This window comes from Apodemus sylvaticus, chromosome 5 (assembly GCF_947179515.1).
Source record: "Apodemus sylvaticus chromosome 5, mApoSyl1.1, whole genome shotgun sequence".
NCBI classification, from domain to species: domain Eukaryota; kingdom Metazoa; phylum Chordata; class Mammalia; order Rodentia; family Muridae; genus Apodemus; species Apodemus sylvaticus.
The window spans coordinates 7,978,337-7,997,671 of NC_067476.1; the positions used below are offsets into that span (position 1 = coordinate 7,978,337).

General features: G+C 52.9%; 2 protein-coding genes across 2 annotated transcripts in view; one reads left to right on the forward strand and one right to left on the reverse strand.

Moving 5' to 3' along the window:
- Positions 1-3,126, forward strand: part of Ddx31 (DEAD-box helicase 31) — a 66,917-nt gene extending 63,791 nt beyond the window's left edge. The window contains exon 20 of the mRNA XM_052181991.1: positions 2,141-3,126. Coding sequence (XP_052037951.1) covers positions 2,141-2,309 — 169 coding nt within the window. The 3' untranslated portion in view covers positions 2,310-3,126. The remainder of the gene's footprint in view (positions 1-2,140) is intronic.
- A 3,924-nt stretch (positions 3,127-7,050) lies between these two features.
- Positions 7,051-13,059, reverse strand: Barhl1 (BarH like homeobox 1). The gene is made up of 3 exons (XM_052181083.1): positions 12,594-13,059; positions 8,796-9,018; positions 7,051-7,389 (listed from the first exon to the last, which is right to left on the reverse strand). Exons 1-3 carry the CDS (start codon positions 13,057-13,059, stop codon positions 7,095-7,097), a joined length of 984 nt encoding a protein of 327 aa, XP_052037043.1. The 3' UTR covers positions 7,051-7,094.
- Positions 13,060-19,335: the final 6,276 nt, after the last annotated feature.

The following is a 19,335-nucleotide window of genomic DNA, read 5'->3' on the forward strand; positions in this document are numbered from 1 at the left end:
TCTCGGCTATGGGCCTAAGAACAAAGTAGAGAATTGGGAGCTGGCCTTGGAAGAAGTGCATCCTTTTGGCATGGCTTTGGTGACAGCAGTAAGGCCCTGCAGGGTTGCCCACCTAATAGCAGCCTGAGTTGGAATGTATGGGTACCTGCTTGTTTGCCGCATGAGTGGACCACTCAGTTTGTGTGAGATGCTAGGAAGGGTGACAGTGATTCATGAGAGTGAACAGGACAACCTGTGCCTAATAAACGTACACTGCCCCTGAGACACCCCAGCCCCAGACGCACTTTCTAGAGTCTGTCTCTGGCAGTATGGCCCAGAGCTTACCTAGCTCCACCCCACCCAGCTCTCTGCCTGGGCACCCTGAAAGGGGCCCCTTGTGGGGGGTGTTGTCACTGGCAGTTGAAGGCATGGGTGTGATGCTCTGAGCCACTCCCACAGGCCGCACTTGATCAGTCACCAGATAAGAGTTTGTTTACTGTTGTCTACAGTGAAGGCAGAAGCAAGTACTTTTGCTTGGGAGAGTATTTTTAATGAAAATTTGCATAACTTGAAATTCACTCAGGTTGTTAAATTTAAAATTATACACATTGTAAGTATATACTTCAAACAAAATGGAAGAAAAGGTATCCTTTCCTGTCAGAACCTTTCCTTCTGTCATGTAACCTGACTAAAAATAAACTCCAAGTACAGGAACTTGCAACCTTTGCTATGGAGCAAGGCAGTGCTCTCAACAGCAACCTGGTCTGGCTCTCATGCACGAGCCTGGAAACGCAGACAGCAGCCTTAAAGGACATGCACTCCGGATGAGCCAAAGGTCAGGGTCAGTGCTGGTTCTTAGGAAGTAGGAGTGCAGGTCAGGGTCAGTGTTGGTGCTTCTTAGGAAGTAGGAGTGCAGTGCATAGACCCTTGTGGGGCGAGGATAATGTGGACGCAGGGTGTGCTGCTAGTGGTCTTGAGCCTTGCCTCAGCACGTTGACTGAATAAGTAAAGTCCTACATATGGCTAACACACTCTTTCCTCACATTTTCCCCCCTGGCATAGGCTGACTTCCTCTGTTTCAAGAAAAAGAAGTTTCTTATAACTGCACCCTTGTACTCTACATAAGATAATAAATGGTTTCACCTTTTATTATAAGGGGATTCTTCAAGCCTTTCTAATCAGGCTAATAGCTCAGTGCTAGCTGTGTCTAATTCTTGGACTTTAGAGGACTGTTAAATTTTGAGCACGGTCTCTGACTACCACAGCACAGAACATGCTGTCAAGTCAGAGAGCAGCCAGTGGTCTTTTTGAGCTCCTTATATTGTTTCCCTGGGTTGCTGTCATGTGAGTGCTGAAGGACTTTCCAGAAAGCCAGCGTGGACTTACTCATCATTGCCTCTGAGTTGATTCGATTTATTCTTCTGGTTGCATTCTCCCTTCTCTGTCTGTGATTGAATTTCTGCAAATTCTTTCTTCTGATCAAGTGGTAGGACTACTGTCTTTTCTGAAGTTTCTGGGCTTCTGTACTGAAGCTGATGGCAGGCTTTGACATCGTGTGGATCAAGACAGGGATGATCTCCTTCCAGCTCCAGGTCTGTGTAGTGGCTGTGCTCAGATGCCCTTGGGCCTGGGTTTCATGGGATTAGGGTATCTTCTGCACTCTAGTGTTGGAGTGTTGGAGCATCTGCAAAGATACCTAACTTGGAAGCTGGCCTAGCAGGAACAGCGGGCCTATAGTCTGCCCTCAAGGGTTCATCCCTGAGGCCTGCACATGGAAACTTTGCAGCTAAACTGCTTTGTACTATCAGGTGTCTGAGCTTTCCCATCCATGGGCAAGCCCCTGTCTCATACACCTCATTTGCCGTCAAAATGTGAGAGTGTAGATTTCTTCTTCTTTTTTTTTTTTTCTCCATGAAAACAACTCAGAACAAAGCCTCACTTTTAAAAATGCCATGATATTTTGCCACCATTACGAAAACCTGTCAGTACCGTATCTAATCTTCTGGTGCGTAGAATATCAAAACAAGTGCTATTGAAGAGGCTGCTCTTCTGCTGATACAAAAATGTCAGCCTCCTGGTCTCACAGCCAGATGCTGTCAGCCTCTTTCCAAATGGGAAAGAAAACACTAAAGTTTTCCCCTCTGCTATTACTGTTCCTCAGGCCTGACCCTCGGAGGAGGATCCAGAGGAGGCACCACCTCATGCCTGCTGAAGTCCTGCACTCGGAACATGCAAGTGGGCTGGAGGGAGATGGCACGAAGGGCAGAAAGCAAGGCAAGCCGCAGGGCCTTCAGGGGGCACCCAGCAAGCCTGGGCTGTGGAGAGAATGAAGCTGCTTCTACATCAGGAAGACTCTCCACCGGCCAGCAAGCTTCCTTTGGTTGTTTTTTGCTCTCTACAGGACTGGGTCAGGGAGGATCCGTGGATCCAACATGGCCTGGTGGCTTTAGATTGATGTCCTGTTCTTATCAAACAAACAAACAAACAAACAAAAGCTTCTGAAAATAACTGGCAGCTCCCCCTGAACTAAGACTCACAAGAGTGAAGATCCTTGCCTGCTGGAGAAGGAGCCCTGATGGAAACCAAGTAGGCAGGGGCCAAGCCTCTTGTGAGATTGCTCGTGGACAGCCAGCATCCTGTGTGTCAGCCTGGACGAGTATAGCTCCTGGCCAGCTTGCCAGATTAAGCAGCCACGTGTGTATTGCATGAGTGCTGTAAGATAAAAGATGTTAAAAACAGGAATTGAACTTTGTACAGAGAGATAAAGTATTTGTTGAATAGTTATTTTCTTAGTCCATATGATCTGTTAGGGAGGGCTCAGGGCTTTTACCTTTTGTCAAAAACCTGGAAATGTTGGAAGACACTCTTCTGTAAACACAGCATAGCACCATTTGCGTTGCCTCCCCTTTCATATCCACAGACTACTCACCTTCTCTGGGCTAATTGATTTACTGTTGCCTTTTTGTTATTTGCCTTTGAAGTCAAAAGGCACCAGACTTTTGCCTTTTGGCTCTTCAGGGTCTGAGGTCTTTGTGTGTGACCTAGACCCAGAACCTACACACCATTGTGTTTCTGGGAGATTTGAAAGAGGACCCCCTGGAGCGTATTGATTTCTCAATAAATGTAAGATTTGGCTGCTACAGAGAACTCAGGAGAGAAAGGGTTAAAGCTCAGCATGCTCTATTCAGACTCCATTCTGTGTCTGCCTTCCCCTGGGTTACTGTGTGCCCAGCCCACCCAGGTCCTCTGAAGCCAGCCCTAGGGCAGTGTTGTAGTACCATTTTGCTCCTCCTGAGAGCTGGCAAGGTGTACGCTGTGACTGAGAGGAAGGTCAGTGAGCACCCACACTACGGAACAAACAAACGTGTGGAGGGGAAGCACAGCCTTGCCGGGCAGGGTTAGCAGTCACAGAGTCAGGAAAGCCTGTTGGTGGGCGAAAGGATAACAAAGCTGCAGCAGGCATGCGTCGGCCGCCATTCTTTGCATTTGTAGTGACTTACATGCTTCTGGTGGGAAGGGAGGGATCAAATGATGAAGATTCAACCAGCTGTGAGAAAACAGGATTAGTGCCTGTAATCAGGGGTGGCCACGCAAAACCTTAGTCTGCCTCCCAGCAACAAGTCTATCAGCTCTGCTGCAGGGCTGTGAAGTAAGATGAGGGAGACGTTGCTCAAGTACCAGTGACCTCACCCTAAGTTGGAATTTACACATGGAATTTTCTAATTTAGCAAGAGTGGTGGTTGTGGTGGACCTGCTGCTTAGTTAACACGGTACCCAGTCAATAAGATGATAGAGACTTGACAGATGAAGGGTTAATGTTCTCTAAGTTTAAACAACCTTAAAATGAGTATCTCATAGGCTATACATTCCAGGTAGCAACTGGACAGAGTGTGTTAACCCATTCCAATATGCATAGACTGAGAGAGAGGGAGAGAGAGACAGAGAGAGGGAGGGAGGGAGGGAGGGAGGGAGGAGAGTCTGTCTGTGTTGGTGTTTTGTCTGTGTTTGTGCCCCTTGGGGATGTCAGATCCGGTGGAACTGAAGTACAGACAGTTGTGGGCTGCCATGGGGGTGCTGGAATTTGAATCTGGATCCTCTTACCCGCTGAGCCATTTCTCCAGCCCTTTGAGTGTATTTTTAATCAAACCTTTTTCTAAGGTCCCAGACCTTATCTCTGACATCAACCTGGTTGCTATATTTAAGTCTCAGAAGATTCAGACAGCACAGGGAGTGCTGTGACTGTAGAGTGCTTGTTTGGAACTAGGGTTTGGGACTGGCCTTTTCTCCATTTGAGCCCAGCTGCTGTCCTTCTTGTGAAGAGCCACCACTGGAGGGCAGAGAGCCCACAGCGAGCAGCTGTCTTCAGTGGGACACCATGGTTGTCCTCCACTCCCACAGAAGCCGGGGCCACGCATAGCCCAGCCAAGGACGTTTATGGTAACCCAGAGGGCTGCTCCGATTTCTCTCCTGGCACCTCTCAGAGCAGGTGATTCTAAGCTGCCACTGGTTGGACAGCCAACCCTTCACAGCCAGCAGAACCTTTTATACCACAACCACCACTCCCAGAGATAGGACCTTCAGGCCTTTACAGTGACAAGCTTTCAGGATTGAAAAATGATTTCCAGGCCTTTCCAATTTTCCTACATGACCATCAAACTTCCTCAGACTGCTAGACCATAGGGAAACATAGGGCCAAGTTGTTAGTGTACCCCCCAAAAAATAAAACCACAGCCTGGGTTCCCTAAGTCTGACAGCTGAGGACCAGCTGATAGCTAGCTAACCTTATAAACGTGTCGCCCCGCCCTTTGGAGTCTAGATTTAGAAGGGAGAGTTTGTTTCAGGACCTGCCTTATTGTTTGGTCCACTGGGGGTCTCCTGGTCAATTTTTTTTTTTTCTGTTTTAAATGAGGACACCCAGCCCCTGGGTTAGGAACAGAGAAACCAGTTTAGCCTGCTAAATGGATGGAAGCACAAACCCACCTCACTGCAGAGGTTGTGGAGTTATTATTACAGGTGGGATGTGCAGGACAGTTTAAAATATTGTAATTATAAACTTGTAGGGAAGCCTTGTTCTTCATTAATGTAAGATATGAAATGGCCTCCGCGGTACAAGGACAATTACATAGTCAGAATGTGTCTGCGGTTTACTCTGCACTGTGTAAATGTGAGGGTGCCTGCTCCAGCCTGCCTCCTCCACTCTCACAAAATGAAAAGCACACCGCCGCAAGTTGTCCTTTGATAGATTTTTAATATGATTTTAAAGAGTTTTGTTTGGTCTCATTCTTATTCAATGAGATTAATTTAAAGCACTTATCCCCTGGGTTTAAGTCAATCCGTGTAGGATTTGGGCAGGGTTTGTTGCTTGGGGGGTTTTGTTTGCAGGAGGCTATGAGAGACTCCTCTCCCACTTCATTAACCCTGAGTTGGGGACAGTTCCCCTCACACCCCACCACAGCCAGATCGAGGGATTTACCAACCCGCATTCACATGCAAAAGAACTTGAAAGCCGAGGGGCTCCTTGACTTAATTAGCGGCTGTGCATTTTGCAAAATTAGAATAATACCCCCACCTTCCCAGAAAAGAAAAGCCTGGGTGAGAGGATGCTGGGGGGTGGGGAGGAAACAGTAGCCAAAATGGTGGGGGGCGAGGGTGTCTTTCTGAACGCGCCCCCTCCCTCCACTCCCGTGTTCTCTCCCGTTGGGCCAGAGGTGCTTGGCTAGCAAGTATCCAAACTCCCTAGCATTTCTTCCATCTGCAGGTCAGTGTGCTGCAGGTGGTGTGGGGGAGGGGAGCACCTGCGCCCTAGTCCCGGGAGACGGACCAGTGTCAGGAGATGACCTTGGCCCTTTGAACGTGATCTGGAGGCTGACTCCCCTGAAATCACAGAGCCAGGGGCGGGTGGTTGATCTGTTCCCTCCTCCGCCCTCCGCTCCTCTATCTCCCAGGACAGGGGACAAGGAGGATGGAGAGAGAGAGAGCAAAGGGTTGTCCGATGTGGCGTTAAGCTCGCGAAGGCCCCTGGGGTCCTACCAGGCATTAGAGACTAGGAGCTGCGGGTTGCCAGAGTGGAGGGCGCCGGGCCGAGGAGGGTGGGGCAACGGGGAGCAGCGTCGGAGTCCATCTGTCTGCCCCGCGCCTGCAGGGCCGGGCACCAGCTGCCGGCGCCCTGGCCTGAGCCAGATGAGTCGGCTCAATGGCGCGGCCTGCCACGCAGCAGAGGGAGGCCGAGCGTTGGCCTCGCCCGTGACCCCCAGACCCAGTGGAAGCGGGACGAATCCGATAGGGAGGCCGAGAGCCTCGGGTGGAAACGGGGAGACCCCTGGGACTACAGCACCCAGGAACTGGGGACCGGGACAAGAGGGAGCCGAAACTTTACTTCTTGCGAATGGAAGGATCGTTAGTTCGAGAGGTGCCGAAGTTATTGATGGAGGAAGGAGTGGGGAGGGCCTGAGCGGGAGCCAACGGACGGTAGCGCGGACAGGCGCCTGGTCATTTGTAAGAAGTTTATTTCCACATTTTAAAAAAGAGAACCCAAGAAGTCTGGCTACCCTGGGACCTGGGTGGAGGGAGCGGGGCTGGGGGCCAGGATGCATGGGCAAGCCCTCTCGGCCCCTTCCTGCCCCACCCAGCAAGTGGAGGGCACAGGCCACAGATTCACGGACACGGTCACGGGCTCATGGGTCACGAATAAATAACTTCATATACACTTTGCACACTGTATGTACAGCTCCGCTGCTAGCCCGGGGCTCAGAGAATAAAGGGAAAGGGAGGGAAGCTCCACCCAACGCTCCCATCCTGTCCCGCAGAGGCCTGGGACACCGGCGTCCCCTACCTGCTGATGAGGGGACAGGGGGGCACTCGGGGAAGCCCGCAGGGACCCGGGGATGGGTGAGAGGTGGGCAGGGGCGCATATGTACATCCGGCGAGTGTAAGTGGCTCCTGGATGGAGCAGCCAAGAGAGGACGCAGGGGAGGGGTAGCCTCGGTGAATTACTCCCACGCGGGGACACTGGGCTGCGGCGGGGAGCCCCGCAATCCTGACCCGGGGCGAAGGAAGGGACCCGCACCCAGCCTGAGCTGGGGGTCCCAGAGCATGGCTTGAGGCAAGCGGGAGCTTCACCGGGGCTGCGCAGCGCGCGGGAGGACGCCGGGCAGCGGGGGCAGCGGAGGGGGCGGCTCGCTGGCTCCCTGGAGTCCGTGGATGAGGATGCGGGGTACCAGAGGTCTCTGGAGGGCAGGTGGCGGCGCGCTGGGTCCGCGGTACAGGTAGAGTGCGGCGCCGGGGTCCAGATTGGAAACGAGACTCTGCGGGTAGAAATAAGGCGACGGGAACATTCTCTGGAGCGCCGAGTAATTGCCTGCCTCCGCTAGCAGCTCCAGCCCCACGGCCGTCTGTCGCTTCCATTTAGTCCTAGGAACCGAAATAGAGACGGACGAAGGGATCAGGACTAGGACCCTCACAACCCTTGCCCCTTCCTAGTGATTGGCACCGAGAGCCGCAAGATGGCCAACAGGGAGCATGCTAACTTGTTAATAAATAATGGAGTACCCATGTCAAATGCACCGTGCATCATTTTCTTCCACTGGCTTTCTCTGACTTTTGTCCCATTTTACAGATTAAAAGCGTGAGGTATGAATTCGTTTTTCACGACGGTCTGCAAAGGCAGAGCCCCTGCTCCAAGCCAGATTGCCTGACTCTTAAGCGCACTCACAACATACCACCGGTGGGGCTCCCTCTAGATGTGCTTCCCTTGGGAAGGCCCCTAAAGAAAGTGGTGGAGCTGCCTACTGGAAGCCTGTGTCCTGTCCCGTGTAGCCCCAGAGGCTGCTGGGACTTGAAGCTAGTAGGCTCGGACTGCAAACAAAGATTTCTCTGAAGGAATGCACACTGTTTCTTTCCAAGCTTACCCCACTCTTAGGCTTCCCAGCATGTGGGATAGATAGCCCGGAGCCCAGGCCCAGAAGTTGTGAGGCCTAGGGCAAGGCAGACATGAGGAAGTCAAATCTAAAGGCTCTGTACCCACCTGTAGTGAGGATGGGCATGCCTGCCTGGGTTCCAGTGAGGTTGAGGTGGGCTCAGTCACACTAGCCCTGTCCCCACCCCCTTGAATAATTCATCATCATCATAATTGTGTAATTACTGCAACGAGCCTTAATTATTGATGCCTGAAGCAGTAATCGGTATTTATTATTAATGGGGCTATGTATTCCGAGGCTTGTTTATGGAAGGCATCATCCCTGCCTCTTCTGCTATGTATGTAGGAAGCGTGTGTCACTATGCTGATTGACGTGTCTGTGTACTTGTATTGTACATATCTATTTAAGTTCTATGAATGTCCAAGAGATTAAGACGCAGGTTCAAGACCAGTGTCTTAATACCAATTTCCCATTCCTCTGTCCCAGAGGAGCTGAGGGAGAGAGCCCCTTGGTTGTAAATGCTAGGAGGCCCAAGGAAAAGACGCACTGACAAGCAGTCACCACTAACCCCTACTACAACCACCTCAGGGACCTCTCTGCTTTCTGGAGACTGGAGTTTGCCACTATTGCCGGCCACCGAAGGGCTTGGGCCTTCCATCCGAAGAGCCCAAAAGCCTCAAAGCCTAGCCTAGGGCTGACCTCGGGAACTTGGGCTGGGATGGAGCAGGGCACGAAACCTTTGTAGGTCCACCTGTCCTGGGTTCCAGGCTGATGTCCTTTCTGTCCCTCGCTGTGGGACTTAAGGCACAGTCCCAGAGTCTCAGTTTCCCTGCTTTTGCAGGGAGACCCAAGGCTCCAGGAAAAGCGCCCTACCGACCCCGCCCCACAGCGAAACCTCACCTGCGATTCTGGTACCAGGTCTTGACCTGCGTGTCGGTGAGGTTGAGCGAGGCGGCCAGCTCCATGCGGTCTTGCACGCTCAGGTATTTCTGCCGCTCGAAGCTCCGCTCCAGCTGCGCCAGCTGATGGTCGGTGAAGGCCGTGCGTGCCTTGCGTGGCTTTTTGAGGCGCACCGGGGGACTGTCCCGAGAGCTGGAGATCTCGCGGTCGCCCTCCTCCTTCACTGCGGAGACACAGAAAACGAGTCAGGGCTCGGTAGTGCCTGCACCCTCCAGTCCCAGTCGTCAGGGCGGAGACCTCTGGGGTCCTGGGGTCCCGTAGCACCCAAGCCTGTGGGGACGCTGCGGCATGGCCACCGGAGCCTGGATTCCCTGCCTGAAGAAGGATGTGAACCGGGAGCGAGGAGGAAACGGTGTAGGAAGTGTACGGGGCAAAAGCCGCTGGCAGCTCCCTAAAGAAACTCAAGCCTTTTTCTCCCGCCTCACTCCCCCCCCCCGGGGGGGGGGATAAAGATTGCCTGGGGCAGACCGCCCTGGTGTGCCACTGGCCGAGAAGAACGGATTTCGGGAGGATGGGCTCCTCGCTCCGGCGCAAAGCTCACGTGGAGAAACAAAACCCTATTTGCTCCTCAGCACCCCTTCGTTTCGAAGGGAAGGTAATTGTGTCCTCGCCTCACCGACCCTGCTTTGACCAGGACTCTATAGAGATGACTGCCTAGACCAGTTTCGAACTAAGCGGATGGAAAGCCACAATGGCCGGCTTCTGAGAGAGCTCAGAGCTGCGAGAAATGAGGAATACCTATCTTCCCTGGGCGCGAAGGAAGGGCCGCGTGCATTACAGAGGTCCCGGCTTCGCTGTGCCCGCTGTGCCCGCTGTGAATCCCACCCCACCTGCGCAACAGCCCTCGGTCGGGCAAATGGCCATCTGTTCCCGGCTCCTGAGGTCCACCATAGACGGGACACAACTAGATTAGTTTATTTTCCTTTACTTTCGTTGGGGTTGACTTAACAGAAAACACACATTTAATTGAATAATTCCGGTATTCCCATCTCCATCTCCCAAGGAAAGATTGGAACAGAATAGTCCACTTTACCCAAAATAGCCATGGAGGCTGGGGCTCCCGCCCACCCTACCCCCTGCTTTCTTTATTTTCTTTTATGGTGAGTTTCATTGTGCGTGGCATTTGCCGTGACAGGGTTCAGCTGAATGCGAGGTGATTTTTCTCTGTAGGAAACAATAATCCGGTTAATTGAGCCACTAGGGAGGGAGGCTTTTCAGCCGGAAAGACTTCCCGGCAGGGAGGGAGCCTGAGGCCCTAGCACCCGAGCACTTCGCGGAGTACCGGCCCCAGGCGGCCTTAGGCTTGCCTCCGCCTCCGATGGGAGGCTTTGGAACCGGCAGGGACAGAGATGACTTTTCTCCCTTGAAAGACTAAAACTTATCCTTATTCAAACCTCAAACTTGATGTTGCAGAAATCTTACTTTACCCCCTAATTCTTTGGACTATTGATAATAGTCCCCCATCCCGGAGGAGTGACCAACTTTAGTCCTTTCCCGGCCCTGCCGGAGCCTTTGGGACTCCCTGTGTCTACCTTGTGTCCAATTGTTCAGAGTTGGGCCTCAGAGCTGCACTACATCTCGGTCGGATAGAGCCTGGGGCCCAGATACCCTTCGTGGAACGGAAGCCTGGTTTGGTTTCTCCGAGAGCCCAGAGCTCCAGCCAGTGTACTTGGAAGCCTTACTTCCAAAGCCCTGTTCAACTTCAGTGATTACTGTTTAAGAAACCTTTCACACCAGAAGCTTGTGATGAGACTGGCCTGTTCCCCACCCCTGCCTGAAAGGACCAAATGACTCTGAGTGGTTTGTGGCTGTGGTGATGGACTTAAATGCCCCTCTGGGCCAGCTCCTGTGTCTGTCTCTCAAATTAGCTTCCTAAGTCAGACTTTGCAAAAGTCACCCCTGTTTGAGAAATGTGCTAGGCATTGCTTTGCACACACACACACACACACACACATACACACACGCACGCACGTACCAGAGACTTGTTAAGAGCAAAAGCAACAGCCAGTGCCTAGGGATGGCTGCAACTTTTACAGCATCTCTGCTCCAAGCCTGTTTAAGTGATAGGTAGCCCGCTCTCGGCTCTCTTGTCATCTCCCTCCTCAGATATCATCAGGGACAGGAGAAGAAAATTGATATTCCAATTATCCTAAACGAAATGGAACCTTTCCTCAAAATCCTGCTTAGGGGCAAAACCATAAAAGGAAGTAACTGTTCGTACAGCAAGGCAGGACCTGGTTGCTCTTTGCCCTAAAGAAGCAAGGTAGAAGCAAGGTAGCAATCTTGAAGCTAGGTAGAGCCAATTGCAAATTTTAAGGACACACACACACCTACCTTTTTCAAAGGTGAGTTCTCTTTGCCTCTCTAAAGAGGCCCCTGGGAAGGGGGGAGGCAAAAGGACCAAGTTTCTGAAAGAGCTCTTCCTGAGTGCTATGGTTGGAACTGGGGCATCTGGAGATGATGGCTCCACGGCCTGGTTGAAGGTCACCTGGCCATTTCTACTAGGAGAAGACCTAGACTAGAACCCCCGATGGGCTTCAGTTTGGAGCCTGGGTCTATTCCTCAGAGGAATTCTTGGTTGAAAGGAAGACTCAAGTGCCTCTAACTAAATTTTGTGAAATTTAGCACAAATAGAGACCAGGAAGTGCATGCAGCAAGGATGGATGCTGTCTTTATAGCAAAGTATTCACCTGAGGAAGAGGCTCGGGGAATCAGTTGTAATAGCTACAAAATCCAGGAGCAGTCTCTACCAGGTCTTAGTTTTCTGCTGCTTGGCAAGAGAGCTCCGATACCTTTGACACCCGTGGCCCCTGCCACTTAACTTCTCCTGGGAAAGAACTTTGTGCCCCTGGACCCAATAAACAGCTAACGTCAGGGTGAAGCCTAAAGAGAAGGCCCCAAACCAAGGACACTTTTCCTCCTTTCCTCTCTCCCCTTTCTTTTTTCCTTTCTTCTCCTCCTTTCCTTGTTCCCTTTAATAGCACCTCAGCTCCTTAGTTAAGACAGAATGAAGAGGGAGCCATCACAGAGATTCCCAAAGTAAAAGTGAGAGTGACTTAACAGGCCCCTCAGGAGTCTCTGGGTCTTGAACAGCCTGGTGACCACTATTCAGCCTGCTGAAGACCCAAGTCAGAGAGAGCTGCTTGTGCGGCCTTGGTGTTCTTCCCTCTTCGCCTCAGAACCCATTCCAGTCAGCCATCTGGCCTCTCTTCTGCATGGTTCACAGGCCTAGACTACACAGCAAGAGGCGCACTTTTTCCTCTTTGTGGAAAATTCAGATCAAAAGCCAGAAAATTCGTACCGTGCTAAGGGCTCTGGTTAGAATTTTCTACCAGGCTCTCACTCCAACAAGACAGAGGCCTCCAAGCTGTGCACGGTTGCAAGGTGTCCTCCCAGGGATCCTCAGAAAGTGCGGCTCTTGCCTACCAGCACAGCTGGTGGAAGAGTTGTGGTCCCAGTTAGGAAGTTAGAAAGTTTGCTCTGCACACCTAGGGAGGTTTGCTCTCCTCTACACACAATATTCTCCTCAGCTTCTCTGGGCCACACACACTGAGCTCTTTGTTGTTCCAGGGTCCCAACCTTTGGGGCTGGGAGAGAGGTCTAGACAAAAACCAACTCTCAGCCTGGGCCTGGGCGATCCTGGAGATGACAGTGTTCCTGTCTCCAAGTGTGTCCTCTCAAGTTTTACATGTCACTCTTTAGAACCCACCCACAGCCGTTTTCCCCTTGGTTTCTTACCTTTGTACTCAGAGTCCGATGAAGCGCTGCTGACACTTTTGTCCAGCTTGTCTCGAAAGTCCTCCGCGGCCTTGGCCGCAAGGCGGCCCCCAGGCTCAGGGACCGCAGGCTGCCCGCTGCTAGAGTAGGGTGCACAGGCCGCGAGAGGTTTGCAGTCAGCAAGGATGTCCCTGATCAGAAAGGAGGAGGTGACGGTTCGCGACTGGGCTGGGGCTGAAAGCTGCCCCGGCTGCAAGTGGGAGTCCAACCCTGGGCCAGATGCTGCACCAGGCCGCGAGGTACTGGTCTCCAGACAGTCTCTTCCGGGCGAGGCTGGCGAAGAGCAGTCGCTGCTGCTCTCTGAGCGTGGACTCAGCTCCAGGGGTGAACGGCAGTCCCCAAGCAAGGGGTCCCCCTTGGGAAGGGCGGGGCTGCCCGCTCGGTGGGAGAGAATGGAGTCAATCCCAAAGCCATTGGAGCCTTCCATAGCCAAGCTGCGACCTGTCCTCCCCAAAAGCTCCCCACCCACCCCCAACCCCAGCCGCCGCTGCCCCTGCCCCTAGCTGCGGGCTGGCATGGGGTAGGCGGGCAGGGAGCCTGTGGGCACCTTGGACGGAGTTCAGCCTTGGGGGAGCCCGGGAGCTCTGGGCCAACCTCCTCTGCGCATTACATCCAAAAGGGCTCAACGCGTCTTCTGCAGCACCGCGCCGAGCCGCCGAGCCGAGGGGGGGTGGTGGTGGGAGTGTCAGGGAGGAATGGGAGGAGGGCGCGCCAAGTTAGGGAGAGCCAAAGGGTAAAAGAACGGCCCGAGGGCCCCTTTGGCACAGAAGAAGCGCGAGGCTGATGGAATCTGAATAAAGATCGTCTTTTGAAAAAGCAAAATCCAAACCGCACGCTTTCTCCAGGCAAACCGTAGCCCTGGGCAGGGGTCAGCACGGCGGATAGCAGCCGGGCCGGGCAGCTCCCGGCGGGCAGAACAGAGCGCACCTGGAGGCCTCAGCACCGCGGACAGCGGCAGCGCCCCCGGGATCCAGCCGCCCCACCTGGCTCCGGAGCTCCTGCGTGCGCGCTCGGCCCCGCCAGGGCCCGTCAGCACCGTGGACAGCGCCCTGCCGCTCCCACTGCAGCTCTCACCTGTCCTCGGCTCCCGACGTCGCCACCACCCCCACTTCCTTTAAAAAAAAAATCGAACTTGGGTCACTTTTACTTTAGGGCTGGCTTTTTTTGTTGTTGTTGTTTCTTTCTCTCTCTCTCTCTCTTTCTTTTTTTTTCGTTGTGTTGTGTTTTTTTTTTTAAAAGGGGACTCACCCACGTGTCCCCGGAGTGATGACGCTGATTGGTTCGGGCCGATTTTGGGGGTGATGTCACGGCTCCACAACCCGCGGCCCGATTCTTTTCCAGTTTGATTAAAAGAGACACTGAATTAATTACAGCACAGACCTAACTGTTTACCGGCGATTTCCACACAGTTTGCTTTCATTAGGTCGGCGATGACGCCCCTAATGAAGATGATTAGCCTAGGGGGGCAGGGGCCAGTGGGAGGAGGGCCAGCCGGGCTGCGTGGCCTGTAGTTTGGATGTGGGGCCTTGAAAGCCTTCTCCTGAGTCTGTCCACAATTATTCAAACCACTTGACCGAACCGTGATCCTATCTACATCTTCCACCCGATTTCCCCGCCTCATTCCACAAAATGGCAGCAAAACCCAGTGGAGGAAAAGACATAAATGTGTAGGGAATCCTTTTCCTAGTACAAGAAAGCATTTAAAAATTTGTTTTCAGGGTGTTTTGCTTGGGTTCTAGGTCTCTCTCTCTCTTCTCTCTCTCTCTCTCTCTTCTCTCTCTCTCTCTCTCTCTCTCTCTCTCACACACACACACACACACATGTAAGACACTACATGTACACACCATGTAGGACACCACAATTCTCTTCTTCTGGCCTCTGAGCCTGCTGGGTCGGCAGAAAGTTAGGCCTGATGTTTTTCGGAGAAGAGACCAGAGTGAGACCTAATTCAGAGGCGAGACTGAACCGTGGGAAAGATCAAGTCTGGAACGTTAAGAGACCCTCGGATATGACTGTGGCCACAAGAAACAAGGCAGTGACCTCTTTATCCCCAGCCAGTGACCTCTCTAGGGCGCATGTCCTAAGAAGCTACTGGATTGTGTGTGTGTGTGTGTGTGTGTGTGTGTGTGTGTATTATGTACCTCTAGACAGGACAATGCCAGTTCTGAGCTAGCACGAGGATATCTAAAGCCAGCCGTGGCTAGGCTGGGTGCTACTTTCAAGGCAGTGTTGAAAATGAAGATATGGCTTTTTCCCCTTTGCCCCCCTCCAGACCGCACTGTAGTTCCGCTCCTTTGTGGGGTCAGCCACTGCTAGTGCAGGGGCCCGGGTCTCCAAAGTAGCTGCAATGGATCAGGGGCCTGGATTCTCTGGGCTCAGCTCCAGGGTGGACTGTGCCCTGGTCTGCGAGAGAGCAGAGTTGCGTATCCGGGCAGCTAGGGCCCCGCGGCTCACGGGGAGCCCAGACTTTCCCCTTGGGCTCACCCCTACCCCTCGTTCTGGGCCCCTGAGAAACTATCCGAGGCCCGCGTCCGGCTCGGCGACCGAGGCCACCGTAGAATCGTTCAGCGCAGCAGCCCGCAAACGCGATCTCGGGCCAGGAGTGGCCCCTCGCAGGGAACAGAACGGAAACTTTGTCCTCTGCCGGGCTGGGGCAGCGGTGGCCTCGCGCCCGGCTCCCCGCGCGCTCCCTCTGCTCCGGCCGGCAGATTGGAAGCGGCCCCGCCGCCGGCCGGGCTGGGAGCGAGGGCCCGTTGCTCCCGGGGGACTGCGGGTGGAGCTCGGCTGCAAGCTGTCGGGGAGGCGGGAGGGCGGGGGCCCCGGCCGGAGCTCGGCGGCCCCTGCGCTGGGCGCCTCCCGCTGGGCCTTGCTTGTCTTTCTATTCAATTTGGTAGAGGGGATGCGAGTCATAAATCACCGGGAGCGGGGTGTCTCGGGGCCTTCCCGGTCTTCTCTGCTGCTGCAGGCGGGACCCTATGCGGTCGCCCACACCTCTCTCTGCTGCTTCTCATCTCACGAGGACCCTCATTTTTCGTACCACCCTAAGTCCACATGAGTCGCAGATACCTCACTCTTTCGGGCAATCAGCATTATTGTCACGGCCGGCAAAGAGCTGCGGTTTCTGTAGATATGTCGCCAGCCTCCTCTGCCTTAAGGGTTCCTAGCAGCTCGTGCCCTGGCCAGTTTTCTAAGTCTTAGTCTTGGGCGGAGATTTCAGATCCAGCAAATGTGAAGCCCATAGTCTCACAGATCAGAGCCTGAGAAAGCAGAGAGGAAAAGTTCGATCTTTTTCAGGGCAGGGGAAAAAATAAACCAGGCTAGGACCCAACGTCTGGCAGCGAGAGCTGGCTTCTCTGGGCTTCTTGGAGGCCCAAGAACTTTTAACAGCTGGTTACTATAACATTGTTAGTACTGAATTATTGTAATCTGCAGCAATATAAAACATGCTGCATGGGTTATTTCGTTTGACATTTAGGGCATAGCCCTCTCTCATGGGCTTGCTATTTTCCAGAGAGGCGCTCCTCCCAGCATCCGCATCTGGTAGGCTCTTGCATCTCAGCCTGTCCAAAGCAGCCCGGGTGAGTGCATGGGCTGGGCTCAACTAGCCTTGTGCTTGTCTGGGAAGGAAATAAGAGAGGAAATTTTTTTACCAAGTGGTCCAGAGAGCCTGGATCCAATCTTCAACATGAAAGCCTGGTTGGATTGGAGGTTGGGTTGGAGCCTCTGTAAGTTCCCAGCCTCTTTAAGCACCCTTTACGCAGGAGGAGGCTGATCTGCCTCCCCAGACACTGGTCCTCTAGCTGTTCCTAGTCCCCTCTCCGAAGCTTTGGCGGTCTCAAAGGAAGGAGTGAGCTGAGCATTTGGATGACACAGGCAGGACCCAGGGCCGCCACCCCAGCATCTAGAGCCCCATTTTTCCAGTCCCCCCCCACACCCCTCCCTCTCTTTCCCCAGCACCGCATTCAGCCCTGGGATTGGACACAGGCTTGTTTCTGCTCTTCCTGCTTGCCTGACTCTGTAGGCAGAGCCATTCAGAGAAGTCCGTGTCTTTTCAGAATGCCTCTGAGGTCTGTGCTAATATATACAAAGATCCATCCTTCAAGCTTTGGGTCGCTAAAGAACGGGGCCAGGTGATTCTGAATATTCACTCGAGAACTGGCCAGAGGGACTGAATCTCAGACTGGGCCTTAATGGCCTCAGCACATCTTCATTGAAGATGTGTGTTTTATTCAGCCTGGGTTGGCTTTTCTTTTCATAATTTCACTTTAAATATTGTCTTGGTTGCTGGATTATTTTGTTATTCCCTTAAACTCTGTACCCGCCTCTCTTGAAGCTCTGTTCGAGGACCCTAAGTCACCTTTCACAAAAAGAGCAGGTTGCTTTCTGTGCCTTGCTTGCCTTGCTTGCTTATTTTTCTAACTTTCATTTTCTTTTGTCTTTCCATGTATAGAATGAGGCTCTTGATGCCCACTTTCTGTGGTTCTTCAGAGGCATCTGCGCACTCGGTTCTGATCCTGGAGAATAGCTCTTCTGTGCCATTCATAATACCACAACTAACAATAACAAGAACTGTTCCTGCCTGCAGACTAGAGCCCCAGGCTCGGCTCCCCAGTCCCGGGAGACATCAGTTACTCCTTTGCTCAGGACCTTCTTAGGGTGGACGATTGGGGGTGCAGTTTAGGCCTGGGGGCATCTCTGTGCTCTCTCAGGCAGACGGGGTCCAAAAGGCTCTGGACAAAAGCAGCCTTGAGGCCAGACTGTTCCCAATTCTTTGTGCTTGTTTAGGTCAAAGCCCTGGGGAGCCCCTGAAACCAGAAGGAGAAGCATTCTTGCCCTTCCTCCCTCCCTTCCATAAAATCTATGCTTCATTCCAGATGCCAGCAAGTCTCAGGGTGTCACCCAGGGCCCCATTCGTGCAAGTCTATCTAAATCCCCCTCATAACCCAGAGCTGGTAGTGAATCAGTAGTGAGGCCCTGGGTTCAAATCCTAGCACACACTAGAGTGTACACACACACACACAGGTTCAAGTTTGTCATTTCCCTGCATGCAACTCAAAGACCCGGAATCAAAAGCTAACCTAGGGATGGGGACAGAGCCCAGTGGCAGATTGTTTGCATTTTACAGGCAAGGCTCTGGGTGGGATGGGGGGGGCTCGCTGAGGCTTTCTTGTCCCCCCCCCCATGTGTCTTTTCTTTCCCTATAACAATTAGTCCAAACATCAAAGACTTCCCCAAGAAAAGGAAATGAGGAAAGAAATTGGTCCACAAGAATACGGGAGAAGCTGCTGACTGAAGATAGAGCCAGTATGGCACAGGGCAGGGCCCTTCAGCACCAGAGCAGGGGGTTGCTTGCTCTGAACCCCTCAAAACCAGCGCTAGTTGGGGTGCTAGAATGAGCAGATTAAGAATGCTAAACCAGCGGGTGGTGGTGGCACATGCCTGTAATCCCAGCACTCTGGGAGGCAGAGGCAGGTGGATTTCTGAGTTCAAGGCCAGCCTGGTCTACAGTGAGTTCCAGGACAGCCAGGGCTAGACAGAGAAACCCTGTCTCGGGGGTGGGGGTGTGGGGGGTGTGGGGGGAGGGGAATGCTAAGCCAGGCCTGGGTAGAGAGGGACAGGCCTGTTGTCCCAGTGCATGGGAGCAGAGGATAGCAAGTCCAAGGCCAGCATCCCGGCCTTCTCAGGAAAAAAAAAATGCCAATGGTTTTTGAGACAGGGTTTCATTACATAGATCTGGACTCACAGAAATCCTCTGCCTCTGCCTCCTGAGTGCTGGGATTAAAGGTGGGGCATGCTCAGCTTTCAAGTTGGGTATTTTAAAAAATGTAGTATGATGCTTGGGATTGAACCCAGAATCTCATGAATGTCAAGGTCAGGTCAGGCAAGAACTTTACCACTGAGCCTCACCTCTAACTTGGAAAAGGAACTAGCCTTCTCTGGACCTAGGGTCCCCTCCAGAAACTGGAAGTGCCTCAGGCAAGCCGCACACACCCTGACCAATAACCCTGCTTTCAGACAATCCTTTGCTAAAGAAGTTATATTTCAGAAGCAGCTTTCCTTCCTTCTGGACAAGAAAGTTATTATCTGGGAAATGGGGCTGCAGTTCATTCGGTAGAGTGCTTGCCTAGCAGGCTCATAGCCATGGCTTTGGTTAAGACTGGGTGTTGTGGTAATCCCAGCACTGGGGGAGGGGGGGGGAATGGAGGCAGGTGAGTTAGGAATTCAGTTACTTAGTCTTGGTTAAATAGAGGGGTCAAGACCAGCCTGAGCTACATGAGACCTTGTCTCAAGGAAGAAAATATTCTCGAGTTATTCGGGGAGCAGGAATATGAGTGGTGCTAGTTTGGATTTAGGAATTCTATTGTAGGCAGTGGGGGCTCAGCACAAGAGGAGATGGGACTCCGCCATGCTTGAGGTCCCTGCTGGTCTCACTGATGAGTGGCACTCCAACCCCCACAGCTTCCCTCGAAGGTTCCAGGTGGTTCCTTGGAATTCTTCATTCTTTGTAAGCCCTTCAGGGCTGTCTTAACACTCCTAGACCACGGGCCCTAGACCACAGGCCCTAGACCACAGGCCCTAGACCACGGGCTCTAGACCACTGGCCCTAAACCACGGGCCCTAGACCACAGGCCCTAGACCACTGGCCCTAGACCACAGGCCCTAGACCACTGGCCCTAAACCACGGGCCCTAGACCACGGGCCC

Coding starts and splice junctions, on each gene's coding strand:
- Barhl1 (XM_052181083.1), bottom strand. CDS start 13,059: ATGGAAGGCTCCAATGGCTTTGGGATTGACTCCATTCTCTCCCACCGA. Junction 9,019..12,593: donor ATCGGACTCTGAGTACAAAG/GTAAGAAACCAA, acceptor GTGTCTCCGCAG/TGAAGGAGGAGGGCGACCGC. Junction 7,390..8,795: donor ACCTGGTACCAGAATCGCAG/GTGAGGTTTCGC, acceptor TTCGGTTCCTAG/GACTAAATGGAAGCGACAGA.